This window comes from Magallana gigas, chromosome 1 (assembly GCF_963853765.1).
Source record: "Magallana gigas chromosome 1, xbMagGiga1.1, whole genome shotgun sequence".
Taxonomy (NCBI): Eukaryota; Metazoa; Mollusca; class Bivalvia; order Ostreida; family Ostreidae; genus Magallana; species Magallana gigas.
This window is the reverse complement of record NC_088853.1, coordinates 53,926,680-53,939,363: the sequence shown is the minus strand read 5'-3', so window position 1 is coordinate 53,939,363 and position 12,684 is coordinate 53,926,680. Positions and strand designations below refer to the sequence as shown.

The following is a 12,684-nucleotide window of genomic DNA, read 5'->3' as shown; positions in this document are numbered from 1 at the left end:
GCTGCGAACGATACTAATCTAGCATTTTTGCATGGACCTAGAGGTGAAACCCATAAATTTGAACAAATGAAAGTTACAATTTTTGTAGAGATATGAATGCATTATTTTAAGTAGATTTTCTTATATACGCAGAGAAAAAGTAAAAAAATTATAACAAATTTGGACCTGCCCTTAGGCAATCGTAGAAAAGAGTCATACAATTTACAATTTATGATGCATCATGTCACATTTTAATGGAAACGGCCAAAGTAATTTTTTTTACGAAGTTATAAACGGGCAAATGTTAACGCACGGCGAGCGTCGCATTAACACGGACGACGACGGTGAAATACTAATTCTAATAAGTAATCAGAGTGCCTCAAGTGACCTAAATTTGAAAATACCTGATGTACTCTACAACACTTCCTTCTATTTGAATGTTTGAAAATAAGGTATAATTACAAATACGTCAAAATCAAATCAAGCTTATGAATTTGTAAACCTTTTAAAAATTAGATCTGACTTCTTCTTTACAGAGAATATAAACGTCAAGCATGCCTGTATTGATATAAAAACTATATCCAACAAAAATAATCTACAAATAACAGTTTCTTTCTTTATACGTATAGAAAAGATAAAGATGTAATAACATGTTGGTATTTAAAAGTACGAACACTGTAAAGATAAGTATCGATTTAGAGAGATAATGACAAACATGAGAGAGGAGGGTAGATACACAGAAATAGCAATCAGAGTTGATAAACATCAACTTAAATTAAGAGAGTCGGAAAGAAACACAGAAAAAGAGGAGCAAGGCATACATATTTATATTGATAGAGGGAAAAGAGAAATATACATTAATATTGATAGAGGGAGGAAGAATAATATACATTTACCTTCATTACAGAGTGCCCCTGTGAATCCACCAGCGCATGTACACGTGAAAGATCCATCGCTGTTGCTGCATGTTCCTCCGTTTTGACAAGGATTGTCAAGACATTCATTGATATCTAAAAGTTATGATTTTTACCTGTTATATCATCCATAATAAATACTAGAAAAACAATATAAGTTACATCAAAACTTTCAATGAAAAAATACAACACAGCAACATCAATTAATACATTAAAATGCATGTAATAGTCCTCGTATTTAAAGCTGACATGAATTTATAAATACGCATTATTTCTCTTTTATCTCCGACTACCGCCTTATTAGTTGTGTCTCATCGATACACACCCCCTATATAACTGCATTCAGGCATTCTATACACCCGAACCTTGGACGAAAAGACGTGTAGAAAAACGTATTGAACAAAAATAATATGACAACCACTAAACTTGCAAGGTATATCTAAGCGAACAACGAAGTAGACAGACTGAAACCAAGGTACAGATACTTAAAAAATCCTCGATAATTGTAGACCGCTTCCTGTGTTGTTTCTGTTTAAACATCGCATATGCGCAAACCACACACTATGGCAGATCGAGCAATGTCAATAACAGGATGGATTTAAGAAACTGAGCTTTTTGTAGAAATCGATGGAACGATGTTACGTGTTACTTTCATGGATTTACTATTATTTAGCTACTGAGTTGGATGTAGTTCCGCCAGGGTTTTCAAAAAGACGCATACGTTATGCATTCGTATGAACGGCAGACATGTTCGATATGCATAAGGGAGCGCAATCTGTGCAAAATGATACCTTGAAACCTGGAAAATTCGTTTGAAGAATAAATAAAACTTGTATTTTATTGATTGTTGTTTCCTTTATTCTTTATCACAAACATTTTACTACAATGTGTAGTTCATGCATTTACAAGTCCGTGCAACCTACATGCCTCGATCGGAAAGCAACCGACCGTAACTTTCTCAACTACTGTAGATACCCCAGTGGCAGTAGAGGAGCGATCGAAACTAATATGGCGAACAAATGATTTATGCATTCATGTCAGCTTTAACGTATAACAATTTTGCAAAGGAGAATTTGGTTTTAAGTTGGATTTCAAAAATTATCCTTATTTTAACGGAAGGAACATTTTAACAATTGCTGCCTCCACAACTATAGACATGCTTATTTTACATTTGATTTTTAAAAAACAAACGTGAAAATTTACGCATTTTATTGTCGTTTACCTTCATCACAAACTATCCCGGTCCATCCGGCGTCACATGTACAGTTGAATGAGCCGGGTGTGTTCGTACATGTGGCTCCGTTAAGACATGGGTCATTCTGGCACTCATCAGTATCTTGAAATGTATGAATGTTAAAATTAACTGGACGTGATTCATTATAATCATTTTGTCTCTTTTAAAAGAAAAAAAATAAATCAAGAGGCCCATGGGGCCACATCGCTCACCTGAGAAACAATGGGCGTTAAAAGATGTTGTGCCATAAAGCCCATCGGTAAAATAACAAAAAAAATATTGTAATGTATTGGAATTTTACACTTATTTTTGCATACACGTAATTTTTGACATTGTACTTTCAATTAATATCATTTTTACATAGAATAAGAAAATCCTACGCAAGAAATAAAACTTAACATTTGGTAAGGCTTCACCGTTAACTTTATATTCCCCTTTATTTTGTTCTGGGGGGTCACGATTTTCACAACTTTGAATCTACACTACCTGAAGTTGCTTCCACACAAGTTTCAGCTTTCCTGGCTGATTAGTTTCTGAGAAGAAGATTTTTAAAGATTTACTTTTTATTCCTATGTAAAACTTCGACCCCATTGTAGCCCCATCCTACTCCCGGGGGTTATGATTTTCACAACATTTTATCTACACTACCTGAGGATGCTTTCACACAATTTTCAGCTTTCCCGATCTTATGGTTCATGAAAAGAAGATTTTTAAAGATTTATTCGATATATTCCTATGTAAAACTTCGACCCCCCATTGTGGCCCCACCCTACCCCCGGGGGTCATGATTTTCACAACTTTGAATCTACACTACCAGAGGATACTTTCACACAAGTGTCAGCTTTCCTGGCTGATTAATTTCTGAGAAGAAGATTTTTAAAGATTTACTCTATATATTCCTTTGTTAAACTTCAACCCCCCCCCCCATTGTGGCCCCAACCTACCCCTGGGGGACACGATTTTCACAACTTTGTATCTACACTACTTGAATATGCTTCCACACAAGTTTCAGCTTTCCTGGCTGATTAGTTTCTGAGAAGAAGATTTTTAAAGACTTACTCTATATATTCCTATGTAAAACTTCGACCCCCATTGTGGCCCCACCCTACCCTCGGGGGTCATGATTTTCACAACTTTAAATTTACAGTACCTGAGGATGCATCCACACAAGTTTCAGCTTTCCTGATCTTATTGTTCATGAGAACAAGATTTTTGAAAATTTCTCGAAAATACATGTATTCATAAATTCCTAATTATCTTCCTTTGCAAAAAGGCGGGGTTTTTAATTTTCACAACTTTGAATCCCCTTAGGCTAAGTATACTTTGTGCCAAGTTTGGTTAAAATTGGTTAAAGAATTACTCTTAATATTCCTATGTAAAACTTTGACCCCCATTGTGGCCCCCACCTACCCCCCAGGGGGTCACGATTTTCACAACTTTGAATCTACACTACCTGAAGTTGCTTCCACACAAGTTTAAGCTTTCCTGGCTGATTAGTGTCTGAGAAGAAGATTTTTAAAGATTTACTCTATATATTCCTATGTTAAACTTCGACCCCTCATTGTGGCCCCACCCTACCCCCGGGGGTCATGATTTTCACAACTTTGAATCTAAACTACCTGAGGATGCATCCACACAAGTTTTAGCTTTCCTGGCTGATTAGTTTCTGAGAAGAAGATTTTTAAAGATTTACTCTATATATTCCTTTGTTAAACTTCGACCCCCAATTGTGGCTCCACCCTACCCCCGGGGATCATGAATTTCACAATTTTGAATCTACACTACCTGAGGATGCTTTCACACAAGTTTCAGCTTTCCTGGCTGATTAGTTTCTGAGAAGAAGATTTTTAAAGATTTACTCTGTATAGTCCTTTGTAAAACTTCGACCCCCCATTGTGGCCCCACCCTACCCCCGGGGGTCACGATTTTCACAACTATGAATTTACACTACCTGAAGTTGCTTCCACACAAGTTTCAGCTTTCCTGGCTGATTTGTTTCTGAGAAGAAGATTTTTAAAGATTTACTTTATATATTCCTATGTAAAACTTCGACCCCCATTGTGGCCCCACCCTACCCCCGGGGGGCATGATTTTCACAACTTTGAATCTAAACTACCTGAGGATGCATCCACACAAGTTTTAGCTTTCCTGGCTGATTAGTTTCTGGTAAGAAGATTTTTAAAGATTTACTCTATATATTCCTTTGTTAAACTTCGACCCCCCATTGTGGCTCCACCCTACCCCCGGGGATCATGAATTTCACAATTTTGAATCTACACTACCTGAGGATGCTTCCACACAAGTTTCAGCTTTCCTGGCTGATTAGTTTCTGAGAAGAAGATTTTTAAAGATTTACTCTGTATAGTCCTTTGTAAAACTTTGACCCCCCATTGTGGCCCCACACTACCCCCGGGGGTCACGATTTTCACAACTATGAATTTACTCTACCTGAAGGTGCTTCCACACAAGTTTCAGCTTTCCTGGCTGATTTGTTTCTGAGAAGAAGATTTTTAAAGATTTACTTTATATATTCCTTTGTTAAACTTCGACCCCCCATTGTGGCCCCACCCTACCCCCGGGGATCATGAATTTCACAATTTTGAATCTACACACCTGAGGATGCTTTCACACAAGAGTCAGCTTTCCTGGTCTTATGGTTCATGAGAAGAAGATTTTTGAAAATTTCTCGAAAATTTTTATGAATTCCTAATTATCTCCCTTTGCAAAAGTGCGTGGTCCTTAATTTTCACAACTTTGAATCCCCTTAGGCTTAGGATGCTTTGTGCCAAGTTTGGTTAAAATTGGCCCAGTGGTTCTTGAGAAGATGTTGAAAATGTGAAAAGTTTACAGACAGACGGACAGACAGACAGACGGACAACAGACAAAATGTGATCAGAATAGCTCACTTGAGCTTTCAGCTCGGTGAGCTAAAACATTTCATACGTGTGTGTATAAAATCATACTATATCAGCATTTTACCCTGACTTGGATTATTAAACCTAAACCCAGAGGTCATAAAATGTTAAAATTATGTAAAAACGTTTTGTTGTCTTTCTTAATATACAGTCAGTTTCTACTCAGTGTCAGCACGTGAAAAGAAGATTTTTTAACATTATATGCAACGATACTAATCTAGCATTTTTGCATGGACCTAGAGGTGAAACCCATAAATTTGAACAAATGAAAGTTACAATTTTTGTAGAGATATGAATGCATTATTTTAAGTAGATTTTCTTATATACGCAGAGAAAAAGTAAAAAAATTATAACAAATTTGGACCTGCCCTTAGGCAATCGTAGAAAAGAGTCATAAAATTTACAATTTATGATGCATCATGTCACATTTTAATGGAAACGGCCAAAGTAATTTTTTTTACGAAGTTATAAACGGGCAAATGTTAACGCACGGCGAGCGTCGCATTAACACGGACGACGACGGTGAAATACTAATTCTAATAAGTAATCAGAGTGCCTCAAGTGACCTAAATTTGAAAATACCTGATGTACTCTACAACACTTCCTTCTATTTGAATGTTTGAAAATAAGGTATAATTACAAATACGTCAAAATCAAATCAAGCTTATGAATTTGTAAACCTTTTAAAAATTAGATCTGACTTCTTCTTTACAGAGAATATAAACGTCAAGCATGCCTGTATTGATATAAAAACTATATCCAACAAAAATAATCTACAAATAACAGTTTCTTTCTTTATACGTATAGAAAAGATAAAGATGTAATAACATGTTGGTATTTAAAAGTACGAACACTGTAAAGATAAGTATCGATTTAGAGAGATAATGACAAACATGAGAGAGGAGGGTAGATACACAGAAATAGCAATCAGAGTTGATAAACATCAACTTAAATTAAGAGAGTCGGAAAGAAACACAGAAAAAGAGGAGCAAGGCATACATATTTATATTGATAGAGGGAAAAGAGAAATATACATTAATATTGATAGAGGGAGGAAGAATAATATACATTTACCTTCATTACAGAGTGCCCCTGTGAATCCACCAGCGCATGTACACGTGAAAGATCCATCGCTGTTGCTGCATGTTCCTCCGTTTTGACAAGGATTGTCAAGACATTCATTGATATCTAAAAGTTATGATTTTTACCTGTTATATCATCCATAATAAATACTAGAAAAACAATATAAGTTACATCAAAACTTTCAATGAAAAAATACAACACAGCAACATCAATTAATACATTAAAATGCATGTAATAGTCCTCGTATTTAAAGCTGACATGAATTTATAAATACGCATTATTTCTCTTTTATCTCCGACTACCGCCTTATTAGTTGTGTCTCATCGATACACACCCCCTATATAACTGCATTCAGGCATTCTATACACCCGAACCTTGGACGAAAAGACGTGTAGAAAAACGTATTGAACAAAAATAATATGACAACCACTAAACTTGCAAGGTATATCTAAGCGAACAACGAAGTAGACAGACTGAAACCAAGGTACAGATACTTAAAAAATCCTCGATAATTGTAGACCGCTTCCTGTGTTGTTTCTGTTTAAACATCGCATATGCGCAAACCACACACTATGGCAGATCGAGCAATGTCAATAACAGGATGGATTTAAGAAACTGAGCTTTTTGTAGAAATCGATGGAACGATGTTACGTGTTACTTTCATGGATTTACTATTATTTAGCTACTGAGTTGGATGTAGTTCCGCCAGGGTTTTCAAAAAGACGCATACGTTATGCATTCGTATGAACGGCAGACATGTTCGATATGCATAAGGGAGCGCAATCTGTGCAAAATGATACCTTGATACCTGGAAAATTCGTTTGAAGAATAAATAAAACTTGTATTTTATTGATTGTTGTTTCCTTTATTCTTTATCACAAACATTTTACTACAATGTGTAGTTCATGCATTTACAAGTCCGTGCAACCTACATGCCTCGATCGGAAAGCAACCGACCGTAACTTTCTCAACTACTGTAGATACCCCAGTGGCAGTAGAGGAGCGATCGAAACTAATATGGCGAACAAATGATTTATGCATTCATGTCAGTTTTAACGTATAACAATTTTGCAAAGGAGAATTTGGTTTTAAGTTGGATTTCAGAAATTATCCTTATTTTAACGGAAGGAACATTTTAACAATTGCTGCCTCCACAACTATAGACATGCTTATTTTACATTTGATTTCTAAAAAACAAACGTGAAAATTTACGCATTTTATTGTCGTTTACCATCATCACAAACTATCCCGGTCCATCCGGCGTCACATGTACAGTTGAATGAGCTGGGTGTGTTCGTACATGTGGCTCCGTTAAGACATGGGTCATTCTGGCACTCATCAGTATCTTGAAATGTATGAATGTTAAAATTAACTGGACGTGATTCATTATAATCATTTTGTCTCTTTTAAAAGAAAAAAAATAAATCAAGAGGCCCATGGGGCCACATCGCTCACCTGAGAAACAATGGGCGTTAAAAGATATTGTGCCATATAGCCCATCGGAAAAATAACAAAAAAAAATATTGTAATGTATTGGAATTTTACACTTATTTTTGCATACACGTAATTTTTGACATTGTACTTTCAATGAATATCATTTTTACATAGAATAAGAAAATCCTACGCAAGAAATAAAACTTAACATTTGGTAAGGCTTCACCGTTAACTTCATATTACCCTTTATTTTGTTCTGGGGGGTCACGATTTTCACAACGTTGAATCTACACTACCTGAAGTTGCTTCCACACAAGTTTCAGCTTTCCTGGCTGATTAGTTTCTGAGAAGAAGATTTTTAAAGATTTACTTCATTTATTCCTATGTTAAACTTCGACCCCATTGTGGCCCCATCCTACTCCCGGGGGTTCTGATTTTCACAACATTGAATCTACACTACCTGAGGATGCTTTCACACAATTTTCAGCTTTCCCGATCTTATGGTTCATGAAAAGAAGATTTTTAAAGATTTATTCTATATATTCCTATGTAAAACTTCGACCCCCCATTGTGGCCCCACCCTACCCCCGGGGGTCATGATTTTCACAACTTTGAATCTACACTACCAGAGGATACTTTCACACAAGTTTCAGCTTTCCTGGCTGATTAATTTCTGAGAAGAAGATTTTTAAAGATTTACTCTATATATTCCTATGTTAAACTTCAACCCCCCCCCCATTGTGGCCCCAACCTACCCCTGGGGGTCACGATTTTCACAACTTTGTATCTACACTACTTGAATATGCTTCCACACAAGTTTCAGCTTTCCTGGCTGATTAGTTTCTGAGAAGAAGATTTTTAAAGATTTACTCTATATATTCCTATGTAAAACTCCGACCCCCATTGTGGCCCCACCCTACCCTCGGGGGTCATGATTTTCACAACTTTAAATCTACAATACCTGAGGATGCATCCACACAAGTTTCAGCTTTCCTGATTTTATTGTTCATGAGAACAAGATTTTTGAAAATTTCTCGAAAATATTCATAAATTCCTGATTATCTCCCTTTGCAAAAAGGCGGGGTCTTTAATTTTCACAACTTTGAATCCCCTTAGGCTAAGTATGCTTTGTGCCAAGTTTGGTTAAAATTGGTTAAAGAATTACTCTTAATATTCCTATGTAAAACTTCGACCCCCCATTGTGGCCCCCACCTACCCCCCAGGGGGTCACGATTTTCACAACTTTGAATCTACACTACCTGAAGTTGCTTCCACACAAGTTTCAGCTTTCCTGGCTGATTAGTGTCTGAGAAGAAGATTTTTAAAGATTTACTCTATATATTCCTATGTTAAACTTCGACCCCTCATTGTGGCCCCACCCTACCCCTGGGGGTCATTATTTTCACAACTTTGAATCTACACTACCTGAGGATGCATCCACACAAGTTTTAGCTTACCTGGCTGATTAGTTTCTGAGAAGAAGATTTTTAAAGATTTACTCTCTAAATTCCTTTGTTAAACTTCGACCCCCCATTGTGGCTCCACCCTACCCCCGGGGATCATGAATTTCACAATTTTTAATCTACACTACCTGATGATGCTTTCACACAAGTTTCAGCTTTCCTGGCTGATTAGTTTCTGAGAAGAAGATTTTTAAATATTTACTCTGTATAGTTCTATGTAAAACTTCGACCCCCATTGTGGCCCCACCCTACCCCCGGGGGTCACGATTTCACAACTTTGAATTTACACTACCTGAAGTTGTTTCCACACAAGTTTCAGCTTTCCTGGCTGATTAGTTTCTGAGAAGAAGATTTTTAAAGATTTACTTTATATATTCCTATGTAAAACTTCGACCCCCATTATGGCCCCACCCTACCCCCGGGGGTCATGATTTCACAACTTTGAATCTACACTACCTGAGGATGCATCCACACAAGTTTCAGCTTTCCTGGCTGATTAGTGTCTGAGAAGAAGATTTTTAAAGATTTACTCTCTATATTCCTATGTTAAACTTCGACCCCTCATTGTGGCCCCACCCTACCCCCGGGGGTCATTATTTTCACAACTTTGAACCTACACTACCTGAGGATGCATTCACACAAGATTTAGCTTACCTGGCTGATTAGTTTCTGAGAAGAAGATTTTTAAAGATTTACTCTCTATATTCCTTTGTTAAACTTCGACCCCCCATTGTGGCTCTACCCTACCCCCGGGGATCATGAATTTCAGAATTTTAAATCTACACTACCTGAAGTTGCTTCCACACAAGTTTCAGCTTTCCTGGCTGATTAGTGTCTGAGAAGAAGATTTTTAAAGATTTACTCTATATATTCCTTTGTTAAACTTCGACCCCCCATTGTGGCCCCACCCTACCCCCGGGGATCATGAATTTCACAATTTTGAATCTACACACCTGAGGATGCTTTCACACAAGTTTCAGCTTTCCTGGTCTTATGGTTCATGAGAAGAAAATTTTTAAAGATTTACTCTGTATAGTCCTATGTAAAACTTCGACCCCCATTGTGGCCCCACCCTACCCCCGGGGGTCACGATTTTCACAACTTTGAATTTACACTACCTGAAGTTGCTTCCACACAAGTTTCAGCTTTCCTGGCTGATTAGTTTCTGAGAAGAAGATTTTTAAAGATTTACTTTATATATTCCTATGTAAAACTTCGACCCCCATTGTGGCCCCACCCTACCCCCGGGGGTCATGATTTCACAACTTTGAATCTACACTACCTGAGGATGCATCCACACAAGTTTCAGCTTTCCTGGCTGATTAGTGTCTGAGAAGAAGATTTTTAAAGATTTACTCTATATATTTCTATGTTAAACTTCGACCCCTCATTGTGGCCCCACCCTACCCCCGGGGGTCATTATTTTCACAACTTTGAATCTACACTACCTGAGGATGCATCCACACAAGTTTTAGCTTACCTGGCTGATTAGTTTCTGAGAAGAAGATTTTTAAAGATTTACTCTCTATATTCCTTTGTTAAACTTCGACCCCCCATTGTGGCTCCACCCTACCCCCGGGTATCATGAATTTCACAATTTTAAATCTACACTACCTGAGGATGCTTTCACACAAGTTTCAGCTTTCCTGGCTGATTAGTTTCTGAGTAGAAGATTTTTAAAGATTTACTCTCTATATTCCTTTGTTAAACTTCGACCCCCCATTGTGGCTCCACCCTACCCCCGGGGATCATGAATTTCACAATTTTAAATCTACACTACCTGAGGATGCTTTCACACAAGTTTCAGCTTTCCTGGCTGATTAGTTTCTGAGAAGAAAATTTTTAAAGATTTACTCTGTATAGTCCTATGTAAAACTTCGACCTCCATTGTGGCCCCACCCTACCCCCGGGGGTCATGATTTCACAACTTTGAATCTACACTACCTGAAGGTGCTTCCACACAAGTTTCAGCTTTCCTGGCTGATTAATTTCTGAGAAGAAGATTTTTAAAGATTTACTCTATATATTCCTATGTTAAACTTCAACCCCCCCCCCCCATTGTGGCCCCAACCTACCCCTGGGGGTCACGATTTTCACAACTTTGTATCTACACTACTTGAATATGCTTCCACACAAGTTTCAGCTTTCCTGGCTGATTAGTTTCTGAGAAGAAGATTTTTAAAGATTTACTCTATATATTCCTATGTAAAACTCCGACCCCCATTGTGGCCCCACCCTACCCTCGGGGGTCATGATTTTCACAACTTTAAATCTACAATACCTGAGGATGCATCCACACAAGTTTCAGCTTTCCTGGTTTTATTGTTCATGAGAACAAGATTTTTGAAAATTTCTCGAAAATATTCATAAATTCCTAATTATCTCCCTTTGCAAAAAGGCGGGGTCTTTAATTTTCACAACTTTGAATCCCCTTAGGCTAAGTATGCTTTGTGCCAAGTTTGGTTAAAATTGGTTAAAGAATTACTCTTAATATTCCTATGTAAAACTTCGACCCCCCATTGTGGCCCCCACCTACCCCCAGGGGGTCACGATTTTCACAACTTTGAATCTACACTACCTGAAGTTGCTTCCACACAAGTTTCAGCTTTCCTGGCTGATTAGTGTCTGAGAAGAAGATTTTTAAAGATTTACTCTATATATTCCTATGTTAAACTTCGACCCCTCATTGTGGCCCCACCCTACCCCTGGGGGTCATTATTTTCACAACTTTGAATCTACACTACCTGAGGATGCATCCACACAAGTTTTAGCTTACCTGGCTGATTAGTTTCTGAGAAGAAGATTTTTAAAGATTTACTCTCTAAATTCCTTTGTTAAACTTCGACCCCCCATTGTGGCTCCACCCTACCCCCGGGGATCATGAATTTCACAATTTTTAATCTACACTACCTGATGATGCTTTCACACAAGTTTCAGCTTTCCTGGCTGATTAGTTTCTGAGAAGAAGATTTTTAAATATTTACTCTGTATAGTTCTATGTAAAACTTCGACCCCCATTGTGGCCCCACCCTACCCCCGGGGGTCACGATTTCACAACTTTGAATTTACACTACCTGAAGTTGTTTCCACACAAGTTTCAGCTTTCCTGGCTGATTAGTTTCTGAGAAGAAGATTTTTAAAGATTTACTTTATATATTCCTATGTAAAACTTCGACCCCCATTATGGCCCCACCCTACCCCCGGGGGTCATGATTTCACAACTTTGAATCTACACTACCTGAGGATGCATCCACACAAGTTTCAGCTTTCCTGGCTGATTAGTGTCTGAGAAGAAGATTTTTAAAGATTTACTCTCTATATTCCTATGTTAAACTTCGACCCCTCATTGTGGCCCCACCCTACCCCCGGGGGTCATTATTTTCACAACTTTGAATCTACACTACCTGAGGATGCATTCACACAAGATTTAGCTTACCTGGCTGATTAGTTTCTGAGAAGAAGATTTTTAAAGATTTACTCTCTATATTCCTTTGTTAAACTTCGACCCCCCATTGTGGCTCTACCCTACCCCCGGGGGATCATGAATTTCACAATTTTAAATCTACACTACCTGAAGTTGCTTCCACACAAGTTTCAGCTTTCCTGGCTGATTAGTGTCTGAGAAGAAGATTTTTAAAGATTTACTCTATATATTCCTTTGT

General features: G+C 37.6%; 1 protein-coding gene across 2 annotated transcripts in view; it reads right to left on the bottom strand.

Moving 5' to 3' along the window:
• Positions 1-12,684, bottom strand: part of LOC117685644 (fibropellin-1) — a 30,006-nt gene that overhangs the window by 8,189 nt on the left and 9,133 nt on the right. The window contains exons 1-4 of one of the 2 annotated variants that reach the window (XR_010709205.1): positions 6,460-6,715; positions 6,117-6,230; positions 2,116-2,229; positions 876-989 (exon numbers count right to left, since the gene is read on the bottom strand). Coding sequence is in view for 1 of the 2 variants with exons in the window: in XM_066070969.1 (XP_065927041.1) it covers positions 876-989; positions 2,116-2,229; positions 6,117-6,230; positions 7,357-7,470 (456 nt within the window). In the remaining variant the exon portion in view is untranslated. Of the gene's footprint in view, positions 1-875; positions 990-2,115; positions 2,230-6,116; positions 6,231-6,459; positions 6,716-7,356; positions 7,471-12,684 lie in introns of those variants that run through there. The other variant, XM_066070969.1, reaches the window with a different exon arrangement.